General features: G+C 45.8%; 1 protein-coding gene across 1 annotated transcript in view; it reads left to right on the top strand.

The window, feature by feature from the left end:
- LOC126175905 (facilitated trehalose transporter Tret1-like) overlaps nt 1–24,731 on the top strand; it is a 90,940-nt gene extending 66,209 nt beyond the window's left edge. Inside the window, exons 3-5 of the mRNA XM_049922969.1 lie at nt 291–499; nt 16,162–16,440; nt 23,857–24,731. Of these exons, the coding sequence (XP_049778926.1) occupies nt 291–499; nt 16,162–16,440; nt 23,857–24,678 (1,310 nt within the window). The 3' untranslated portion in view covers nt 24,679–24,731. The remainder of the gene's footprint in view (nt 1–290; nt 500–16,161; nt 16,441–23,856) is intronic.
- Nucleotides 24,732–24,980: the final 249 nt, after the last annotated feature.

The following is a 24,980-nucleotide window of genomic DNA, read 5'->3' as shown; positions in this document are numbered from 1 at the left end:
AGGCAACGCCGGTCAACTGCTGTTTGTGTATGAGAGATCGCTTGGAAACTTTCCTCATGTCAGCACGTTGTAGGTGTTTCCACCGGCGCCAACCTTGTTTGAATGCTCTGAAAAGCTAATCATTTGCATATCACAGCATCTTCTTCCTGTCGGTTAAATTTCGCGTCTGTAGCACGTCATCTTCGTGGTGTAGCAATTTTAATGGCCAGTAGTGTATTAGATTTTCCGCTGAGACTATCTGGCTATCTGCGAAGCCATTCCTTAGAGCGTGTACCGTGTGCCTCCCGCAGCGAGCGTGCACTCGGCGGCGACTCCGCTGGGGGCGCTGTTCAGCTCGTACCTCTCAGAGAAGGTGGGCAGACGCACCGCGCTGCAGCTCACCGCGCTGCCCTTCCTCGTCGGCTGGCTGCTGCTCGCCTTCGCCCAGAGCTACCCCGTCGTCATGGTCGGGCGGATCGTCTGTGGCTTCGCTGTCGGCGTCACCGCTTCACCATGTCAGGTAACACCACTTTCCATAATTCACTCCCTGCTACTGCTCACATTTCTTTTATTCTTACATTAGCATCTCCCACTACTTATTCCCTTTTCCCCTTTCCTTTTTTCCCCCTTTCCTTTTTTCCCCCTTTCCTTTTTTTCCCCCTTTCCTTTTTTCCCCCCTTTCCTTTTTTCCCCCCTTTCCTTTTTTCCCCCCTTTCCTTTTTTCCCCCCTTTCCTTTTTTCCCTCCTTTCCTTTTATCCCCCCATTTCCTTTTATCCCCCCCATTTCCTTTTATCCCCCCCATTTCCTTTTATCCCCCCCATTTCCTTTTATCCCCCCCATTTCCTTTTATCCCATTTCCTTTTCTTTCACCATTTCCTTTTCTTTCACCCTTTCCTTTTCTTTCACCCTTTCCTTTTCTTTCACCCTTTCCTTTTCTTTCACCCTTTCCTTTTCTTTCACCCTTTCCTTTTCTTTCACCCTTACCTTTTCTTTCACCCTTACCTTTTCTTTCACCCTTTTCGTTTTTTCTTTTTTCCATTTTTTTCTTTTTTCGTTTTTTTCTGTTCGTTTTTTTTTCGTTTTTTCTTTCCTTTTTTCGTTTTTTCGTCCATTTCTTTCTTTTTTGTCGTTTTTCTTTCTTTTTTGTCGTTTTTTTTTGTCGTTTTTCTTTCTTTTTTGTCGTTTTTCTTTCTTTTTTGTCGTTTTTTTTGTCGTTTTTCTTTCTTTTTTGTCGTTTTTCTTTCTTTTTTGTCGTTTTTCTTTCTTTTTTGTCGTTTTTCTTTCTTTTTTGTCGTTTTTCTTTCTTTTTTGTCGTTTTTCTTTCTTTTTTGTCGTTTTTCTTTCTTTTCCTTTCCTTTTTTCCTTGTTTTTCTTTCCTGTCCTTTTTTACTACCTGTCCCTTTTTTTACTTCCTGTCCTTTTTTCCTTTCTTCCCTTTTTTCCCTTCCTGTCTTTTTTTCCCTTAGTCTTTTTTCCGTTTTTCCCTCTTTTTCCCTCTTTTTTCTCTTTTTCTCCTCTTTTTTCCTCTTTTTTTCCTGTTCCACTCATAAATAGTGTGAGATAAATAACAGTCTGTATTCTTCTGTACGAGCCCTAATTTCTGGTATCTTACCTTCGTGCTCCTTATGTGAAATGTATGTCGACGACAGTAGAATCATTCTACAGTCAGCTTGAAATGCCGATTCTCCAAATTTTGTTGACAGTGTTCCTCGAAAAGTCCGGTAGAATAGATCGCACTGCAGTCCTATATGCAATCTGTTTTACAGATGTCCCACACTTTCCTAAAATTCTCCCAACAAAACGTAATTGACAACTGGCCTTCCCTAATATAACCCTCACGTCCTCGATCCATTTCATATCGCTTTTTAACATTACAGCCAGATACTTAAACGACGTGACTGTGTTAAGCAGGACACTACTAATACTGTATTCGATCATTACATGCTTGTTTTTCTACTCATCCGCATCAACTTACATTTTTCTAGTTTTAGAGCCAGTGGTCATTCATCACACCATCTACAAATTTATGATATTACAGTGCCTGTGTTATTCTGAATTACGATGCAATGTTCCTTCGGACATGCCTCCATGCATAGCATTTATCCGCCGACACCGGGCAAGTGACTTTTAAGTAAAATGAAATTATAATTAATTCAAGACCCCAAGCTGTCGACAGGCGATGATATACATCAACGGGGACAGTTGCAAATGTGTGCCCCGACCGGGACTCGAACCGGGGATCTCCTGCTTACACGGCAGATGCTTTAACCATCTGAGCCACCGAGGGCACAGAGGAAAGTGCTACTGCAGGGTTTTATCCCTTGCACGCTCCCCGTGAGAGCCACATTCCCAACGTAATGTCCACACACTTCAGCTATTCACTCACGCAGATTTACAATGCCACAGATAAATCAATGACAATAACATTCACTATTGGAGTATCTGTTTAATTTTCGTTACACGTTATAATACTCAGTCGCTGTCATAATCTCAGGTATACAGCACGTACTTTTTCCGTATAAAACATGGAAAATCGGCATGTAAAAAGCAATTCTAACTGCATTCTAAAACATGTCAGCCCCATTAGTGTCGCCATGTTGTCTGTGTCGCTGTGTAGTGTCTAAAATTTTAGAAAGCATTCTTGACTGGAGCACAGCGATCAGTATAAAATGTTAGAAAATCTACAGAAATAGTCTCGATCGCGTTTCCACATTGTTTTGTTGGCAACGGTTTAGGCCCTTTCCTCGGACTATCTTTAGGCTTACACCGCCATTGTCGTTGCTGGTGGCGGCAGACGAAACGAGATCCGTAGAAGTACGGTTGTCACTGTAAAAGTGTCTGTTTCTTCAGCCCCGTGGTAGGGCCACATTCCGCTTTTAACCTGCCCATGCTTGCCTGTTAGCATGGCAGCCAAGCTGCCGCACGTTATCAGCAGAACGGGCAGGCTATTTTACTCCCACCCAAGGCAAGCTATGTCCGGCGAGAGCAAAAATGGTTCAAATGGCTCTGAGCACTATGGGACTTAACTTATGGGGTCATCAGTCCCCTAGAACTTAGAACTACTTAAACCTAACTAACCTACGGACATCACACACATACATGCCCGAGGCAGGATTCGAAGCTGCGATCGTAGCGGTCACGCGATTCCGGACTGAAGCGCCTAGAACCGCTCGGCCACTACGGCAGGCCGGCGAAAGCAGGTTGAAGGTATCTTGCTTGCCTACCTGTCGGACGCTACCCTACTTAGCATTTTATACTGTTCGCTTTGCTGTAGTTTTAGGAGTACGGTTCGGAAGTTGACGAAAAGTCGTTTTTTACCCGAGTGTCACAATACGAGGCTAAACGAAATATACATTCATTTTGGGTTATGGTTCGGCAGAAAATGGATTTTTTCCATTTTTCCTGTTCGGTGTATTTCCAGCTTATTTATTTATTTCGATATGGACGGTTTGGAAATCTAGTATCTGTAACCTTAGTGCGTTCGGGCCAAATATGACCCCAGCTGTACCAATTTTAATTAACATCTTCAACTTTTTTAGTGCTGTCGTCCTCAGTTGCGCGTAATATTACGGTATACTTACGGACCGTCTGACAGCAACTGAATAAAACACAATTTTAGTGCCATACGCGTTTCGCCTTTATTTTCTGCATGGCATCATCAGTGGCAGGTTGCGTGGACAATTTTACATATTATCCACGCAACCTGCCATTGATGATGCCTTGCAGAAAATAAAGGCGAAACGCGTATGGCACTAAAATTGTGTTTTATTCAGTTGCGGTCAGACGGTCCGTAAGTAAAAATTATCAGTATACCGTAATTTTAATTACGTTTTCCAGGTTGTGTACAGCAGGTTTACTGTATCCATTCTAAGTGGCCAAAATAGCTCATTCTCTATTTCCCAAATGAATTTTAGCACACAAATTCGTTACTCATGTTATGTTAATATATGAAGTACATAGCTAAAAGAAGAACCTTGTCCTTCATGCTAAGCTTTCTTCACACTACGTTTCATTCCACCAGAACGTGGTTATTAATACCCACCATGCCATATTTTTTTTCCTATTTCAATCAATTCTTGCCCTAAATTTAGGAAGCCTATATACTGCTAAATGGTCTTGCGTCCTTACTACTCGTTGGTAGTGACAGCGGCATTAGACTGTTTGTCGACGATGCTGTAGTCTACAGGAAAGTAATATCAACGAAAGTTGTGAACAAATCAGTGAGGATTTGTAGAAAATGAATGCGTGGTGTAATAACTGGCAGTTATCTCTCAGTATTAGTAAGTGTAACCTACTTCGTATAACAAGGCGAAAACCGCCATTAATGTATGAGTACAAAATAAATGCCCAGTCTTTGGAAGCGGTAACATCCGTCAAGTATCTGGGTGTGACTATTCGAAATGATCTCAAATGGAATGATCAGATCACACAAGTAACGGGCAAGGCGAACTCTAGATTACGATTTATTCGTGGAATCCTGAAGCGATGCAGTCCTTCAATAAAGGAAATTGCTTACAATATGTTAGTTCGTCCAGTATTAAAATATTGTTCGTCTGTATGGAACCCTTACCAGTTGGGTCTCATTCAAGTGATTGACAAGGTCCAAAGAAGAGCGGCAAGATTCGTGACTGGTACATTTAGCCATCGCGAGAGCGTTACAAATCTCTCAAAGTTTGAAGAGGGACACACTAGCAGATAGACGATGCGCTAAACGGAAGGGGCTGTTCACTAAATTCCGAAATCCGATCTTCTCCGAGGATCTAGAGCATATATTATTACCACCAACTTCCAAATCGCGCAATAATCACCATTCAAAGATAAGGGAAATTAGTGCTCGTAATGAGGCGTTCAGACAGTCGTTTTTCACTCGCGCGATCAGCGAGTGAAACAGAGGGAGGCGGGGGGCAATATGACTTTAACGCGAATTGTGCCCTCCGCCACACACCGCTAGGTGGCTAGCGGAGTATACAGGGTGGTCCATTGATCGTGACCGGGCCAAAAATCTCTCGAAATAAGAGTCAAACGAAAAAACTACAAAGAATGAAACTTGTCTAACTTGAAGGGGGATACCAGATGGCGCTATGGTTGGCCCGCTAGATGGCGCTGCCATTGGTCAAACGGATATCAACTGCGTTTTTTTTATACAGGAACTCCAATTTGTATTACATATTCTTGTAGTACGTAAAGAAATATGAATGTTTTAGTTGGACCACTTTTTCCGCTTTGTGATAGATGGCGCTCTAATAGTCACAAACACATGCCTCACAGTTTTAGACGAACAGTTGGTAACAGGTAGGTTTTTTAAATTAAAATACATAACGCACGTACGTTTGAACGTTTTATTTCGGTTGTTCTAATGTGATACATGTACCTTTGTGAACTTATCATTTCTGAGAACGCATGCTGTGACAGCGTGATTACCTGTAAATACCACATTAATGCAGTATATGGTCAAAATGATGTCCGTGAACCTCAATGCATTTGGCAATACGTGTAACGACATTCCCCTCAACAGTGAGTAGTTCGCTTTCCATAATGTTCGCACATGCATTGACAGTGCGCTCACGCATGTTGTCTGGCGTTCTCGGTGGATCACGATATCCTTTAACTTTCCCCACAGAAAGAAATGCAGGGACGTCAGATCCGGTGTACGTGCGGGCCACGGTATGGTGCTTCGACGACCAACCCACCTTTCATGAAATATACTATTTAGTACCGTTTCGACCGCACGCGAGCTATGTGCCGGACATCCATGTTGGAAGTACATCGCCATTCTGTCATGCAGTGAAACATCTTGTAGTAACATCGGTAGAACATTACGTAGGAAATCAGCATACACTGCGCCATTTAGATTGCCATCGATAAAATGGGGGCCAATTATCCTTCCTCCCATAATGCCGCACCATACATTAACCCGCCAAGGTCGCTGATGTTCCACTTGTCGCAGCCATCGTGGATTTTCCGTTGCCCAATAGTGCATATTATGCCGGTTTACGTTACCACTGTTGTTGAATGATGCTTCGTCGCTAAATAGAACGCGTGCAAAAAATCTATCATCGTCCCGTAATTTCTCTTGTGCCCAGTGGCAGAACTGTACACGACGTTCAAGCATAGAAACATGGTACGGGTGCAATCGATGTCGATGTAGCATTCTCAACACCGACGTTTTTGAGATTCCCGATTCTCGCGTAATTTGTCTGCTACTGATGTGCGGATTAGCCGCGACAGCAGCTAAAACACCTACTAGGGCATCATTATTGGTTGCATGTCGCGGTTGATGTTTCACGTGTGGCTGAACACTTCCTGTTTCCTTAAATAACGTAACTATCCGGCGAACGGTCCGGGCACTTGGATGATGTCGTCCAGGTTACCGAGCAGCGCACATAGCACACGCCCGTGGGGTATTTTGATCACAATAGCCATACATCAAGACGATATCGACCTTTTCCGCAATTGGTAAACGGTCCATTTTAACACGGGTAATGTATCAGAAAGCAAATACCGTTCCCACTGGCGGAATGTTACGTGATACCACGTACTTATACGTCTGTGACTATTACAGCGCCATCTATCACAAAGCGAAAAAAGTGGTTCAACTAAAACATTCATATTTCTTTACGTACTACACGAATATGTGATAAAAATGGGGGTTACTATTTAAAAAACGCAGTTGATATCCGTTTGACCTATGGCAGCGCCATCTAGCGGGCCAACCATAGCGCCATCTGGTTTCCCCCTTCAAGCTAGAAGAGTTTCGTTCTTTGTAGTTTTTTCGTTTGATGTTTGGCCCGGTCACTATTAATGGAAAGCCCTGTATATGTAGATGTAGATTTCCACACACTTGTCGACCACTAAGCCTTCGTCTTCTTTTAACAAATATGATGTCAATGTTCCCGAGAATTGTTTTTTTTTTAATGGACTTGTAGTCCGGGGTGATATGTTACAATACAGCATCACCGGTCTATTGCGGTCTAACTGTGTTGGTGAGGCAGTAAATTTCCACAGGGCAGTGACTGCGTCACTGCAATTCACTTTGGAGGTGTGGCGGTGGGACTTGTAGTCCCGTACCACCCTCTGACGGTGGTAGTACTACATGAGTCAGGCAGAAAGTTTTGCCTAACATGGGCAGGTGAAGGTGTGGCGGTGGGACCTGTAGTCCCGTACCGAATTGTGAAAGTGTTCAGTAACTTTTTATGCAGTTTGCATTGCGTCTCACCTGCGGGTTTATTTGAAGCTGCCTCATAAACGCACTGCTTTTCCCCTGCTGGGCTTGGGCCATGTTACCTGACTGGTATACAGTCCCAGAGTTTTAATTTCTCCTCACTCTCGTTTAAGATGGATTTGTTCATTTTGTTGCTGTCATCTTTATGATTAATGAGCTTCAGTGAAACGACCTACGCAGAAATATGCGTGGTGAGTCACGTTTGATTGACAGCGCAATCTGTTGCCAGGTGCTGCAGGCTGAACGGTTCCCGCGAAGCTTGCCAGGCTTGCAGAAACCGAAGTTGCCGTGCTTTAACCACCGTGCTTCAGTACAGGTGCACTCTCGTGTCTCCGTTGCGGCAGGCTGAGCTGCTCTAACGGTTGCTGCGGGGATACGAACAGGCAGGCTGCAAGGAAACTTTGTACACACGTGCACTCTACGAGGAGAACACGGCTGACTTCCCAGAAACTTTGCTCAGTGGAAGAACGGTCAAAATAAGCGAACACATGTCGCGGCTTATCCGTAGATGGTCGGTGTCTTTTGCACACAGTGACTTTAGCCGAAGCGGTGACAGTTGTTAGCGTCGTCACTTAAAACTTGTGCGACCCGTGTTCGAAACGCGATTATTGCGTGTATTTTATAAATAAATATTTTTTCATGTGTCTACCCATGTCCTTATAACATTACTACAAAAATTCTTCGTAAAAAATTAAGGGATACAAAGGCGTTATATTAAGTGTAAAAGTACAACTGGGTTTCACAATAAGTTTCAAACATTACGTAACGTGTGTCAGCAGTGACAATCTTTTTAAAGTCTCATATTCTTATACATCATTGTTTTATAATTTCTTATATTATTGAATTTTATTCTTCAGGAATATTTGGTACATTGGATGATACCGATCGTAGAGACAATGGAAACATACAAATTCCGAAAACAACGAGCCTCAGACGAAGGCAAGTTTTCCACGACGACTCTTCTTCGCATGGATCTCTCAGGAAAGAAACGTCGTTAACATTGCTGAAGATTTCACGTGTCGGCAATAATTTCGCGGCAAACCACGCCTAACGGATCATTTTTCGAACACTGGCGCTTGCAATTGAATATGAATCAAGCAAGATACATTACAAGAATATCACAGAAAAAGTTCTAAACCCGATTATTGTTTCTGTTTCTCATTTATCTACCCGTATCCGTAGAACATGACTACACGAACATTTTCCAATGTACTCTGAAACAACGTTGTCCTTATTAATCTACTAATCATTCGCCTGGTGAATGAATTAAAGAGAAACAACAAACGAATTAGAAAACTATTTGAAATCATTTCCGGTGAAATTCCTGTAGTGTATCTTGATTCATAATCAGTTTCAAGCACTTGCAGCGAAATTGCCAACTGGTGAAATCCTTAGCAATGTTAACGATGTTTCTTTCTCGAGTGACACTAATGAGAGGAAATGTCGCTGGGGCAAACCTGCCTTTCCCCACGCTCGTGGCCCTCGGAATTTGTATGTTTCCAATGTCTCTACGATCGGTATCAACCAAGAGAATGCACCAAATCTTCCTGAAGAATAAACGTGAGAATGAAGTGTAAAAATTAATATGAGAGCTGACATAAAAATGAAATATAACAATATGCGAATTTAAAAGGATTGTAACCCCCGAAAATACCATACACACATAAATTACGTAATGTATGACACTTACTGTGAAACCCAATTGTACTTTTACAGTTAATGATGTTCTAAGGACATGAATAGATAAAGGAACAAAAATATAAAATAGAAATAATGATTGGGTTTCGAACACGGTCGCAAAAGTGTTAAGCCGCGACAGTAACCACTGTACTATCAAATGGCTCTGAGTACTATGGGACTTAACTTCTGAGGACATCAGTCCCCTAGAACTTAGAGATACTTAAACCTAACTAACCTAAGGACATCACACACATCGATGCCCAAGGCAGCATTCGAACCTGCGACCGTAGCCGTAGCGCGGTTCTACACTGAAGTGCCTAGAACCGCTCGGCCACAACGGCCGGTACACTGTGCTACCGCTTCAGGTGAAGTTACTGTGTGTTCAAAGGAATATAAATTACGGCGGAAACTCTGACCGCCGTTTTCTCAGAGACGGCCGAGTATCTACGGATAAGTCCAGATACGTGTTCGCTTGTTTTGACCCCAAGTAGTCAGCGCATGTAACAACTGTAGCCGGTATGATTTTACACGCAGACGTTTATGTAGAATGCAAGTATCGTAGATTTCTTCACACACGTGACGAATGATTACCGCACACGGCTCGACCATCTCTGCCAATTGTGCCGACCGGCCTGTTTTCTCCGCACCACATCACCAGCCAGCTTCATGGAATTTTTTGTACCAAAATGGACTTTGTCTGTTGAAGCTTCTACCTGATTTCACCGACATCTACATATTCCGCAAGCCACCATATGGCGCACAGCGGTGCACACTACTAGTAGTTCCCTTTCCCAGTTCCACTCGCTAATGGAATAGGTGGGGAACTACTGTCTACGTGGCCCCTACGACCCAATTTCTGTTATATATATATATATATATATATATATATATATATATATATATATATATATCCCACGACGGTCATTGCGGGGAAAGTTCCAAGAGTCAGGGCAGCAAGCAGCAGTTGACAGAACCACGATAAGCAGGAGTAGGAAAAAGACAATTAAAATGCCTACAATTAGCACCTGTGTCCGATTCACTGGAACTCTCAAATGTAAATATAGTAGGCTCGCGATAATGCGACAGTTATGAGGTAGAGATGGTTTCGGAGTATCAAAAAATGCCGGATCGCCAAAGGTAGACCTCTTAAAGTTAAATTTAGATTTCTAAGTCTACAAGACTTAAGTTGTTTTTCGTAAATATTGAGTATGTACTGTACATACTATAGCACGCCTACTGCCGCGCGCGCGCGCGCCAACACACACACACACACACACACACACACACACACACACACACTCACACACGTATTTTACGATCACTGGGGTTATAAAAAATCTGTACGTATAAGACATTCATTATGTGTGTATGTATTACAAATGCACATACTTACAAATATATATAAATAGCGTATTATCGTTTAAAAATCTGTAAGTTTTTTTCTTTTGTAAAGAGTTGGTAATGACTTTTGTTTGAATGTCTTTTACATTAAAATGTTCTCGTAGTCGAGTTCCTCCTCTTCACACCAACATACCAAAGTGCTGGCAGCCGCAATAACATCATTGCAAGTGACAGTGCACTTCAGTTCCGTGGTCGCCTCAATGTGGTCTTCGTACACAACATAAGCGGGAAGGTCCTCGATTATCTCCTCTTCTGTTAGTTCAGAACCAAGGTTATCTGTAACACACATCTTCTCAATTCTTCGGCATCATCTTGCGGAATGTTGATTTCATCACAAAATGTAAGCGCAGCCTTGGTAACTTCGTTATTATCTTAAGATTTGTTATCTCTGTCGTCTTTCTTAGGAAGGAATGGGTTTTCTAGCCAAATATGTTCCCAAGATTTTATCAGAGTTAAATGCTTGACTCGACGCCAGGCAAATGCTACATTGACAATGACGTTCTTGATGTTAAATTTTTCAGGTTTGATGTGATGTCTGCGTCGCGTTGGCTGGACGATATCAATCAGCAGACGCTTTTTGTAATGTACTTTTAATGTTTCTATAACATTTTGACCCATCGACTGAATCAGTGGAGTCGTACTTTTTTATTTTTTTGGCAAATACAAAGGTTCTATGCAACCACCAGCCATCTTTCATTTCTTCCTTATCCGGATGTCTTGGAGCATTATCTAACAGCAAAAGGGGCTTCAGTGGCAGATTTTTTCTCCTTAAGTGTTCTTTGACTTCTCGTACAAAATATTTGGAAAATTAGTCTAAAAGAAACTTCTTTAGTAACTCATTCTCGGCTTTGGCTTTTGTACGTCACCGGAAGGGATTGGACTTATATGTTTTTAAATGTACGTGGGGGACTTCGATTTGTCCACAGCTAAAAGTTTTAACACATGACTTCCAGCATCATTGGCACACACAGTTACCGTGGTAAGCTCTTTTTGTGGCTTCCTTCCTGAAACTTTTTTTCTTCCTTCATTACAAAAGTTTTTGTTGGGAGTTGCCTCCAGTTTAAGCCTGTTTCATAGGCATTATACAGCTGTTTCAGCGTAAGGCCTAGTTTGTTCATTTTGGCGTTTCAGTCCTGACTGAACTGAGAAACTGAAGTCTCGTCAGCTGATAGTTTTTCTCCGTTCATCTTCAAGAAACGAATGCGATGCCACTTCTTAAACTTTTCAAACCAACCATCGCTGGCACGAAAATCACCTTTGTTGGTCATTTCATTATAAAAAAGCTGGGCTTTCTGTTACAAAATACTCCCGAAATAGGGACATGTCTGCTTCTTTGTTGTTTAAACCAAACATACAGAGCTTCCTCAACTTCAGAGTAGTCGCTCATGCGAAGGGTTTTTCTCTTAGTCATCTTTATAAACTGTTCTATTTTACCCCTATTTTTTTTATTATATCCTAAACTGTAGGTCGCCCGGTATCAAAGGCGTCAGGAAAGGAAGCTGGAGATTCACCTCGGTCGTACCTTTCAAAAAATTTCTCGTTTATCAGTAAGAGTTAATTTTTATGCTTACGTTTAGCGTTTCAGCTTGGACTCACCATCACACAACACTTTCCAACACAAAAATTGAAACAGAACAATTAATCCGTGTAGCGGAATACAAATTCACTAACAACAAGAAAGGAGCACAGGCGTGAGGCAAGTGGAAGACAGGAGGCGCGGCGCCTATCGCGGCGTGTGCCTGTCGGTGTTTGGAACAGGCGCAGTGCCCACCACCGACGCGGCGTCAGACTATAGAGTGTGAGAGACTGGCAAAGGTCGGACTTTCATGAGTCTGCTGTAATGTTGTGAAGCAATTTGGGGCTCACGAAATCGAGCAGCGGGCCGGCAGCGCTCCTAAAGTTAAGGTGAAAAGTCGTGGCCCTCTGGGTCGGAGAACGTGCTTTCATGGGGTCTTAACTTCGGAATTCTGGAGTTACTGATCCTATGTGAACAATGAGAATATTTTCAGGCTACGGAAAGCTTGCAAAACGTTCGAAACCGCGTTGCCTTGAGTGGACGTCGAATTCTGCTTAAACGGTCTCCCTTTTTTCTCCTGCAGTGTTGTTGTTCAGTGAACGTGGACTTGTTCGGTCAAAAATGGCCTCAGAGCAGAGCGTGCGACCATTAGCTATCTAGAGGTGGTGTTAGATAAAAGTGACAGACTTGGCTATGGTTAACTGGTACTAATAAATATGTTTCGTTCTAGTCTGTTTCGTGCTTCTATGTTGCTTTTCCCCTATTACGTTGGAACAAATGGTTCAAATAGCTCTGAGCACTATGGGACTTAACTGCTGAGGTTATCAGTCCCCTAGAACTTAGAACTACTTAAACCTAACTAACCTAAGGACATCACACACATCCATGCCCAAGGCAGGATTCGAACCTGCGACCGTAGCGGTCACGAGGTTCCTGACTGGGTTGGAACAGTTTTACTTTCCTTTTTTGTAGTTATCTGTGGAAGTTACTAGTAGCCAGTAACAGGTGGCGCACTGAATTGTTAGTGGCGAATGTATTCCATTCCAGTGGGCAGATTTGTAAATATTTCAGAAAGTTATAGGGCTTTAAATTACTGACTGGAATTACGAGATGTTGAACCTTGTCTCACGGCTCAAAGCGAGGCTGGCGAAACATATTTAGAATGCGCAAATCAAAGGTAGCTCCATGGCTCCAGAGATCTTACCAGGACTCAAACATCTATGATGTATTGATTGGCGACTCCATGTTGTCCTGTGCACTACGACCAGATAACAGGTATACTTGAAAAAAGAGACAGCATTAGTCGTATATTTTTTACTATCGCAAAATCGATTTTCTGTCACTGAGTGACCATCTTCAGTGCTATATTGTATAACTTAAATTAGGATGCACTGTTGTCACTAAGCTTACGGCAATCACATAGACTCTATGTGATTGCCGTAAGCTTAGTGACAACAGTGCATCCTAATTTAAGTTATACAATATAGCACTGAAGATAGTCACTCAGTGACAGAAAATCGATTTTGCGATAGTAAAAAATATACGACCAATGCTGTCTCTTTTTTCAAGTATATCTATGATGTACTTGTGCAGACCGGTGAGACGAATGAAATTTGTACCAAAACCAGGATTCGAACCTGTCTCCTCCTCACTAGGCAAATGCACTAACCACTAGTATCCAACCTAGCACAGTGGCCTTGCACGACGGCACTGAATATCCTAGGATGCCACCCTCCTCAACCCAAATTACCCTTCACGCCTCAGCCCAATTGTTATTCCCCCTAACTCCAAGAACATTGCAAAAATTCCCCAACTGTGTTGTAATAGTACCTTAGCATCAATATTTGGCTTGAGGAGTGGGGCGTGCTAGGGTAGTCCGTACAGTTGTGCAAAACCACTGTGCCAGGATGGCGTAGTGGTTAACTCATCTCATAAATTAAGGATGATGCGGATACATGGTGAAACAACGCTCTGGTGGGCGGTTTGCGGGTTTAAATCATCTCGCTATATGACAATGCGGTGCATTTGACCTGCGGTCGTCGCACGGTGGCGCTGGCAACAGTCCACATATGCAGAGGTGTGTTGCTGCATGTCAGAGTACGGTGCAGCGAGTAAGTGTGCAGGCGTTTTCAGACGTGCTAATGGTGGCTATGTGTTGAAAATCGCTCAAAGGATACATATTGATGACGTTATGAGGGGTAGAATACTATGGCGACTGGAGGCTGGTCAAACACAGCAGGTCATAGAACGGACCCTCCGTGTGCCACAAAATGTGATCTTAAGATTATGGCAACGATTCCAGTAGACAGGAAACGTGTCCAGGAGCTACAGTATGGGACGTGCACAGTGTACAACACCACAATAAGACCGATATATCACCATCAGTGCCCGCAGACGGCCACGGAGTACTGCAGGTAGCGTTGCTCAGGAACTTACCACAGCCACTGGAACAGTTGTCTCCAGACACACAGTCTACAGACGACTGAACAGACATGGTTTATTCGCCCAGAGACCAGCAAGGTGCATTCCACTGAACCCTGGTCACAGGAGATCCCGTGAAGCCTCGTGTGAAGAACACAGTACACGGCCATTGGAACAGTGATCCCAGGTTATGTTCACGGACGAGTCCAGGTATAGTCTGAACAGTGATTCTCGCCAGGTTTTCATCTGGCGTGAACCAGGAACCTGATACCAACCCTTCAATGTCCTTGAAAGGGACCTGTATGGAGGCCGTGGTTCGATGGGGGTGAGATTATGATTGGTGCACGTACACCCCTGCATGTCTTTGACAGAGGAACTGTAACAAGTCAGATGTATTGGGACGTCATTTTGCACCAGTATGTCCGCCTTTTCAGGGGTGCAGTGAGTCCCACCTTCCTCGTGATGGATGAGAACGCACGGCCCCACCGGACTGCCATCCTGGAGGGGTACCTTGAAACAGAAGATATCAGGCGAATGGAGTGACCTGCCTGTTATCCAGACCTGAACCCCATCGAGCACGTCTGGGACGCTCTCGGTCGATGTATCGCTGCACGTCTTCAAACCTCTAGGACACTTCAGGAGCTCCGACAGGCATTGGTGCTATACCTCAGCAGCTGCTCAACCACCTGATCCAGAGTATGCCAACCCGTTGTGTGGCCTGTGTACATGAGCATGGTGATCATATCCCATATTGATGTCGGGGTACATGTGCAGGAAACATGTGTTTTGGGTCAGTTTTCTCAACTTATCACCAATACCGTGGCCTTACAGATCTGTGACGTGTGTTCCCTATGTGCCTATGCTATTAGCGCCAGTTTTGTGTAGTGCCATGTTGTGTCGCACCACATTCTACAATTATCCTTAATTTATGAGCATGAGTGTACATATGCAAACTGAAGCGACCAATGAAATTTGTACCAAAACCAGGGTTTGAACCTGTCACCTCACTAGGCAAATGCATTAACAACCACTATCCAATCTAGCACAGTGGCCTTGCACAATGGTACTGAATATCCTAGTGTGCATCCCTCCTCAATCCAAATTACCCTTCACGCCTCAGCCTAATTGTTATTCTCTCTAACTCCAACATCGCAGAAACTCCCCAACCGTGTTGGAATAGTACCTTAGCATCAGTATTTGGATTGCGGAGGGAGGCGTGCTAGGGTAGTCCGTACAGTTGTGCAAAACCACTGTGCTAGGACGGTGTAATGGTTAACACATCTACCTAGTATGCAGGAGACTCTGGTTCGAATCTCGGCCTTGGTACGAATTTTCGTTCGTTGCTTCAGTCTGCGTATATCCATAAACGCTATTTAGAATGACTTTTAGTTTAGTGTAGCAGAGCCAACGGCTTTGCCGCTAGCTTTGCCGCTGTGGTAGCACCGGTTCCCGTCAGCGCTGTCGGGCTGGGCTAGCACGTGGATGCGTGACCATCCGGTCTGCCGAGTGCTGTTGGCAAGCGGGGTGCACTCAGCCCTTGTGAGGCAAACTGAGGAGCTACTTGATTGAGTAGTAGCAGCTCCTGTCTCGAAAACGGACATACGGCCGGGAGAACAGTGTGCAGACCAGTGATGCCTATGGGCTGAGTATCACACGGCGGCCAGTCGGTATCATTGGGCCTTCATGGCCTGTGCGGGAGGAGTCTAGTTTAGTTTAGCAGAGGAAAGTATTAATCGAGATCCACCGATAAACGCTTCCAATCAAATCTCCAGAGCCGTAAGATGCAAAACTTGCTTCGCACGATGCACGACACCAAGAGTACATGGATTCTGGCTGTGGCCGTGAGTGTGGTTTTGTGTGATGTCGCAGAAGCTCCGAGACACCGACGACAGGAAGTTTCAACTGTAGAGACAAAAACTCTTTGTTTTTGTTTTGTGGCAGGCATTTTTGGGCGAGCTGTCCGAGGTGCACATCCGTGGACTGCTGGCGGGCGTGCCGACGCTGAGCTACTCGATGGGCATCCTGCTGGTGTACGCTCTGGGCGCCGGGCTGGAGTGGCACGTGGTGGCGGGCACGGGGCCCGTGCTGCCGCTGCTCGCGCTCGTCGCGCTCTGCTTCATCCCCAGGAGCCCCGTCTGGCTGGTGCGCCAGGGCCGCTTCGACGACGCCAAGAAGGCGCTCGCCTGGTTCCGTGGCTCCACGTCGGCTACCAGCAAGCAGGTGAGTCGACACTTCCTCACATGCAAGGCAAAAGATAGCCTTGTCAAAGAGTTATACGGTCATTCAGACTTTAGTGGTCCATTTTTGACAACCTGTCTGGAGGCATTTATTTTGAAGTTCATCAGCTGACGGCTGTCTCGGGACTCACAGCTCTTTCATGAGTTCGTGTTTGCTGAACACGGGGCCCTGAGCTATTGAGGTCCTTTCTTCCTTGCCAGGCTGCATTCCCTTCCCAACCTTTTCCCGCACCCTGCCATTCCTGTCCCCGATCCTTGCCCTTTGCCCCATCCTTTCCATACCTCGGTGTCTTTGATTACATTGTCCCAGCTATACTGACGTTTTCGGTCCCACTTTGGGGTTTGACCTCCCCATCTAAATTTTCTCTGTAGTGAGAGTCTTCAGCATATGGCCTTACCGCTTCTTTCATTTCGTACTCGATGCCATTGTAAACGTGATATTGCTAGCACAGTAGCTAATAGGAATAATGGGATCGTTATGTACCCTTTTGTTTGAGCCCCCTGCCAACAAAGGGATTGCACTTCTGATACCGAGCTGCCGCCTCCCTGTGTGTGCCTACCAGTGGTTGTTGTCATTCTGGAGCATCGGACTGCCCTTGCTGCGGCTGAACGGCGCCCACAGGTATTGGGTGGTATCAGGGTGGACACTTCGCGTATGAACCGCATGAAGCTCCAAAAGACTGCCCATTCTTCTACGAATGTCTCTTCAGTTGGTAATGGTACTTCTTATGACGTTGCGGACTTTCTTTTCCTGGCTACAGCTGGCGAGGAAGGCTATGATCGCTGGCTTGGTGTGAAATTCTTTCCCCACTGCCTGGTCTGCACCAGGACTGATGGAGACACTTTCACCTCCATCAAGCCGTTATTTTTCGTGGAAACTATCGAAGACAAGTTTGGCGAAGTGGATTCGCTGCGTAAGATGTGGTCGGGTTCGCCGTTAAAGCTTTTTCCGCCACCCAATCTATGGCCCTTCATGCCTTTGATCATCTTGGCGACATATCAGTGTTCATCATCCCTCACCAGTCTTCGAATATCGTTTAGGGTCTCATTTTCCATAGGGACCTAATCCTTCAAACTGTTTAGGAACTCTGGAACGATGAGGCGTTTATTTTGTTTGGCGTGTTCAGAAAGGCCATAACCACAATAGCTTAGATACTGGCACCTTAATCCTGGCATGTCAGGATATCCTGAAAGAGGTGGTCAGGGTTATCGTTTATCGGTGTGACATGAAGCAGTATGTCACAACACCCATGAGGTGTTCCTGGTGTTTGCGTTTCGGGCACATCTCCCTGCTGTATAGCAAACCCTCCATGCAGTGAATGTGGATGCTCACTCCATGAGGGGAGCTCCTGTGTTCCGCCACCCTTCTACATTAATTGTCACAGCTATCACTCTTCACGCTCGCCACATTTCCCGGATTATAAGAAGAAGTGAAACATATAGTACTTAAATCCCTTGTTTATTCTACACTCAGGATCGTCAGAAATATGACTACCTTCACCCTGAATATGTGACATCCACCTCTGCCTCTGTTACGTCCTCCCCCCTCCTCCTCCTTATCCCTGTCCCGCCGCCTTCTTCTGTACCCCTCCCCTGCGTTTATGGCGGCCTCTCCTTGCTGTGCCATCCACCATACACAGCCGGAGAACTGTTGGCTCCCCCTTCTCTTGTGTCTTCTTCCCCTGCTGTTGTCCACGCTGTGTTGCCGCCATAGTATGGTCGGGGGATCGGAATAGGTCGGCGGTCGTGCTTGCACCCTGTCGCACGCAGCGCCTCTTCGGAGCCCCTTGTTTTCATCCCTCCCTCCCCCTCCTGTTTTACACGCTTCCTGCCGCCCAGAAGTTCCTTATGCCTCTTCTTCTGACTGATTTTCTTTCCCATGGGCTGGATTGTGCTGTCGTTGTTGTTCTTCCCTTAGTTTCTGCCACAATGGATTGTGGGAACAATTACCTCACTGTGACACCAACCAACCAACCATTATCCGATGGCTATTTAATGTTCCATTTCCCCAGCACGAGTATTTGGAGCACTCAAAGAATTCTGTTGTGGCGTATCAAGACAGCCACGCCACTCGGAAGTAGCCGAAATGCACGGGTTAAATTCAAGCAGGCTTGCTGAGGTCTGAAACAGGATACGTAATGAATGCTATAAAGAAAAGTACGTAGCTTCTTTAATACTTAACTTTAATCCATCATTTGTATACAGCATTCTTGATTATACAAGTGAGACTCTCTCCAGAAATGGTTAATGGCGCCTTGCTAGGTCGTAGCCATGGACTTAGCTGAAGGCTATTCTAACTGTCTCTCGGCAATTGAGAGAAAGGCTTCGTCAGTGTAGTCGCTAGCAAAGTCGTCGTACAACTGGGGCGAGTGCTAGTACGTCTCTCTAGACCTGCCGTGTGGTGGCGCTCGGTCTGCAATTACTGACAGTGGTGACACGCGGGTCCGACATGTACTAATGGACCGCGGCCGATTTAAAGCTACCACCTAGCAAATGTGGTGTCCGGCGGTGACACCACAAATTCTACTTCATCGCTCGTGGTGGGCTGAAGTTGAGCTCACGGGTGGAGGCTTGCTCAGTGGCCTTTGTGTGGTCATTACTGATCTGTGTTCTGACTTGCAACCTGTGGTTGTGGATCACTGTAAAACAAATAAATTCAACATGCCTTCAGATTTCTTGTTGAAGAGGTTATCGTGCTTGTAGATCTCTAAGCCTCTTCTGAATAAGTGCCACGATAATCCACAGCCACAGATAGTTAACTGGTGTGCAAACGTTAAGGACGTAAGTAGCATTTGCACTGTGTGTCACTGCCAAGTAAGTTAGCTGTATGGAAGTTGGACATACATATAAAGAACTGCTGCAGGAAGCAACTAAAAAGAAATACACAATGGGACGAAAAGAAATCGCTTTTTTACTCACAGACAATATTACACTGAAATCACTGCGATTCATGATGGTCCCCTGAACGTTGCAACATGCGAACATGCGATACATGGTTCTTAATAGGGTGTGTGTGATCACAACGGTCGTAAGTGCACGCTCTGCCTCGTGCCCCATGCTAGACACGTGGTTGATAGGTTCTTCTGTGTCGGTTTCCCATTGCTCTCCCACCGTGGTTGACTGGTACTGGACGGTCGCTGGTGCATGTGAACGTCTGCAATACGTCTCTCCAACTCATCCCACACACGCTCAATGAGATTTAAGTTGCGAGAGGGGGAAGAGGACGCCAGTCCATCCGCCGAATGTCCTCTCGTTCCAAAAGCACTTCCACGTGCGCTATTCATTGTGGTCCTACATTGTCATTTACAAAAATGTAGTCATGGTCGAATGCACCGTTCAAAAAACGCACACGGAGGAGTAGAGTGTCGCAATAACGATAACCGGTGAGCGTACCGTGTTCAATGATTTGAAGGTTATTATGCCAGTGCATCATTCTACCTCCCCTCACCGTAACACCTGGACCACAGAAACGATCGTGTTTGATAATGTTCCTGGGTGCATTACGTGCGCCCCCCCCCCCTCTTGCCACATGAGGGTACAACCAGAATCACCGCTCGGACTGAATCTGCTCACCTCCGACTACGCGACCGCACTCCTCATTGGTCCTGTCCCTATGCTGTTGGCACCATCGCGAAGAGTGCAGTCGTGTTTAATGTGGTTGCAACTGCACTCGCTGTTTCACGTTGGTCCCTTCATGCCTCTTGCACAATATAGTGTTAATTTGATGCTTTAATTGGCAGTGACAGTGTCTGCTTAGAGGTTGTCCTTACCCTGAGGACTAGTGTTTCGTGACGTCCAACTTTTTGTGCACAGCTGGGAGACCTTTGGCAACGTACTTCCGCACGTTCATTTATTTCCACCAAGTAGTTAACACGTTATGATACTTTCTCTCTCCTCCTCAAGTTTTCCAAAGCAGTATACTTTACTTTTGGCGAACTTAATCCGATGATCTGCTTCACTGAAAGAGTGCTCAGCCATACTAGATTTCTCCTCCGTCCCTCCCTGCAATTTCACACGTGTTCCCTGATCCTGGTGTTACCGCATCGTCCCGTCATTCCGATACATAATTTGGCGCAAGTACATGGTACTGGGTAAACCCCTGACACTGTGATTGTCACTTTTGCATTTGGCCAATCTGCCGCACTCATCGATTTTCTTGGTCGTTCGGCATATTGTCTTCATGCGTTTGCAGTAAAACATGATTCTGTTCGGCACCTTGCGGACGTTTGCCAGAAAGATCCTGAACGGATTTTTTTGTGTCATTTCCTCGGATCACGGGCCTTGGCACACTGTCCATGTTGTTCGTGGAATCTACATCGACCCTCGGAATGTGTCGGTGCCGCGACTAACATATTCCTCTCTTACAAGGATGTTAATCATTATCCTCTTTCAGCTCGGATTGTTGGTTTACGCAAATACAGAACCATAAGGGACGGCTTGCTGTTCAGTCTGACCCAGGTTTACAACGCAAAAGTTCCCCGAGAATGGCAAATTCTGACCTTGACGTCTAGAGCCGTATGCTTAAATAGAAATGCAAGACCAAATTATTGCTGCTCCATCAGGAAACTGCACAAGCTGTATTTCAGCAGGATAACAAAAGCCAGATGTGTCGAGGTATATGCAGTGCTCCTTCGGGTGGAGTAAACCCCTGTGTCCCCAGCCTAATCATTCGCTTGACATGTCTTCCATCGAACGTATGTACTCAATCACGCGCTTCCCAGTCCTCTAGCAACCTCCGATATTGTACGTACCCGAAAATAGTGTGGGTGAAGTCGCCTGACATATGTGGGCTTCATCCGTGTGGCATATATCAGGAACGGCATTTCCACCGATCCTACTCTATGCGACTGGTACCGTTAAAACTCTCCTTGCTAATTCTCTTTTGTTTTTATATGAATTTAAGAAATGTTTGTCGATACGGTATTAGCTTTTGATGCTCATGCTCATTGTTGTCAGTCATTCGGTTTGTTGACGGTCTACTCAGAGGTAGCACATCATACGTTGTCTTTACGTCACGAAAAGTTTTGAACCACTTGTAAAGAGATTGCTCACGGCTTTTGTTTCTTATACTTGCATTAACTTCGGATTCGTCCATGTCGCTGCTTTTTCTCAATGTGTAATAACACTCTCGTTTAGGCTTTTCCTCTCCTTACCATTCCAAAATTTCTCGATTCTACTAAATGCGATAGAACGCAGCGAGCTGTCAGCTTAAGTTTAGTGTGATAAACACCGCGGCACTCCTCGCCGTCTCTCCCTATCGAAGTTCAAATGGCCCTGAGCACTGCGGGACTTAACATCTGGGGTCATCAGTCCCTAGACTTAGAACTGCTTAAACCTAACTAACCTAAGGACATCACACACATCCATGCACTAGGCAGGATTCGAACCTGTGACCGCAGCAGCACCGCGGTTCCGGACTGAAGCGCCTACAACCGCTCGGCCACAGCGGCCGGCCCCTATCCAAGTAGGCATGCATGTATTTTTATCACGTTTTGCCATGTACATGCTAGACATTTCGGTGAATTATTCAGCGTGTGATTATTATTATTATTATTATTATTATTATTATTCTACTCACTGTGCCCAACTAAGGATCGCCTCTGACCTTAGGTACACTTTATTTTTCTTCCAATATATCTTCGTCCAGTTTCCTGTCCATATTGTGAATAATTTCTCTAGTGCATATACATTGTCTATGGATTAGTATGCTTTTCTGAAGTCAATAAATATCACTGTTAGCTCCTTTGGTCTTGAGAATTCGAAGTATGACTAACAGTTCAGGATTTGTTCTACACTTGTGAACAGCTATATTCGTTACGTCACGTATTATGGAGTGTGAGCAGAGATACCGATGCGTGAAGCCTGGACAGAGATGGGAAACTGTGAAGTGTTCTCGACGTTAGTTAAACATTATTAGAGTTCAGTCATTTATTCACAACGTCTACAAGTCGTCGCTCTTCCGCACAAGCCTCGGCTGTTACTTATTCAGCTGTGTGTTAGATTCCAGCTGACGTCCGTCGAGTCAGCGGTTGCACGCCCAGATGTTGTCGGTGACACTGGCTCCACGGCAGTTGGTTGCTGGCGAGCAGGAGGAGCCATTCCTCAGCATGGAGTGCCCTCTGTTCCACTCGAAATTTTGTGATGACCTATCTGCACTGTACCTCATACCACTAGTCATGTGTTGGGTCCATCTGCTCTCTTCCCCTGGTAGGCTGCAGCATGCAAAAGCACCCAAGTGTAGATCAGAAACATGGCTCCCACGAGGCCCTGTTGATGGCTTCTGTGTTGAAGTTCAGTGCTGGCAGCCCCCAGCGATGTGGTGTTGGAAGACAGTCAGTTCCTCCATCAGTAGATGGTAAGTGGCGAGCACGATGATGTTCATCAGGAGATCATCTTGATTACATCTTCAGATAGTTCATAGAGTGTGCTGGAGCGTCTAGGACGTAGATTCACTACAATATCGTAATCATGGATCCGAGTGCTATTAATGCGAATGCTGTCGATCCGAATGATCAACTCATGAAGAAAGCTGGAAAGGTAGGATATTTAAAGGAAGCAAGGTTAGGTGCATAATAACTGCTTGTATCCTCTTTATTGTGCCACATTCACTTTAGAGACGGTTAACTGCTCTGTCACTTACTCCCTATGTGCTCTTGTGAAGCAGAAAGAGTTAAAACTTCCTGTCAGATAAAAAGTGGGTGCCGGACCGAGACTAGATACTCGGAACCTTTGCCTTTCGCGGGCAAGTGCTCTACTATCTGGCAGAACTAAAGCTGTGAGGACGGGGCGTGAGTCGTGCTTGGTAGCTCAGATGGTAGAGCACTTGCCTGCGAAAGGCAAAGGTCCCGAGTTCGAGTCTCGGTCCGGCACACACTTTTTATCTGACAGGAAGTTTCGTATCAGCGCACACTCCGCTGCAGAGTGAAAATCTCATCCCAGAAAGAGTTTCTTGCAGAATGTCTCATGAGCTAACGACTATACTTGTCTGGCCTCCTTCGGTTTGCCGGCCGCGGTGGTCTAGCGGTTCTAGGCGCTCAGTCCGGAGCCGCGCGACTGCTACGGTCGCAGGTTCGAATCCTGCCTCGGGCATGGATGTGTGTGATGTCCTTAGGTTAGTTAGGTTTAATTAGTTCTAAGTTCTAGGGGACTGATGTCCATAGATGTTAAGTCCCATAGTGCTCAGAGCCATTTGAACCATTTGAACCTCCTTCGGTTTTCTGTCGCTGTCCCTCTTCTGCTGGACGTGTATCCTCATTCGGCAGACAGTGTCATTATGTGTCGACCACTTGCAACTTACTTGCTCACTTCCTGCTCCCGCCTCTGTCTCTGGCGTGACTTGATTTCTAATTTCTACCCGTCACAACTCTGTACTGTAACGTATCACACGATGTGATTGCAGGTGGCTCGCGAGCTGACGGAGCTGATCGAGCGGGCGCGGTCGGACGACGAGCAGCAGGCCTCACAGACTAAGGGCGGCTGCTGCAAGGTGTTCGTAATGCCCCAGGTTTACAAGCCTCTACTCATCGTCAACCTACTGAACATCATGCAGATCGTATCGGGCACGTTCCTCGTCATCTTCTACGGCGTCGACATCGTGGTCAAGTCGGCCAGCTCGACGGGCAGCCAGATCAAGGGCGAGACGTTCTCGGTGGTGGTGGCGGTGGTGCGCATGGTCTTCTGCGCTGTGGGCTGCTGCCTGCTCGTCTGGTGGACTCGCCGGCGCATGGCCATGGTGTCGGGCGCGCTGTCGTCGCTCGCCGCCCTCGCGCTGGGCGTCGTCTGCCTGCTGAAGGAACACCGGCCCGCCTCCGAGCCCGTGCCGGCGTCGGAGCCGCTGGTGATCGCGGCGCTACTGCTGCTCTACGTGGCCACCAACACGGCCGGCTTCTTCTTGCTGCCCGTGATCGCCATCGGAGAGCTGCTGCCTGCGCGCGTGCGCGGCGTCGCCGGCGGCTACACCTTCTTCATCTTCAACTCGGGCCTCTTCGTCGCCACCAAAGTCTTCCCCTTCTTAACCGACGTCATCGGCATCTCCGGGATCTTCATGGCCTTCGGCATGGCCAGCCTCCTCGGCACCCTCCTCGTGTACCTGATACTGCCGGAGACGAAAGGCCGCACCCTCAACGAGGTGGAGGACTACTTCGCAGGGGACAACTTCCTCTGGATCACGAGGCACAAGTACCAGTCGGTGACACCAATCAGTCCCCTACCTAAGGCCTAAAACGCTCGTACCCGGTTACCAGCATCTCACCAGAAGCGCGTCTGGACAGTGTTTGGTGATATTTTATTCGTGATTCTTCCTCCTCCTCCTCCTCCTCCTCCTCAAAGGAATAGACTGGGAAACTGATCTCGTAAAAGCCTGTGAACATCGTTAGCGTCCTTAAAACTATGTAACATATGCGAAACAATCTCGCTAGCGGGTTCTCATAGCGGACAATGTTAATATTTTTTTCCCTTTCAAGGTGTTAAATGTGTTAAAGTATTAAGAGGAGATATGCAAAAGACTTGTAAAGAATTAAGTTG

The sequence above is a fragment of the Schistocerca cancellata genome, chromosome 3 (genome assembly GCF_023864275.1).
Source record: "Schistocerca cancellata isolate TAMUIC-IGC-003103 chromosome 3, iqSchCanc2.1, whole genome shotgun sequence".
Lineage (NCBI taxonomy): Eukaryota > Metazoa > Arthropoda > Insecta > Orthoptera > Acrididae > Schistocerca > Schistocerca cancellata.
Note: the sequence above shows the minus strand (reverse complement) of the source record. Positions and strands in the feature narration are given on the sequence as shown.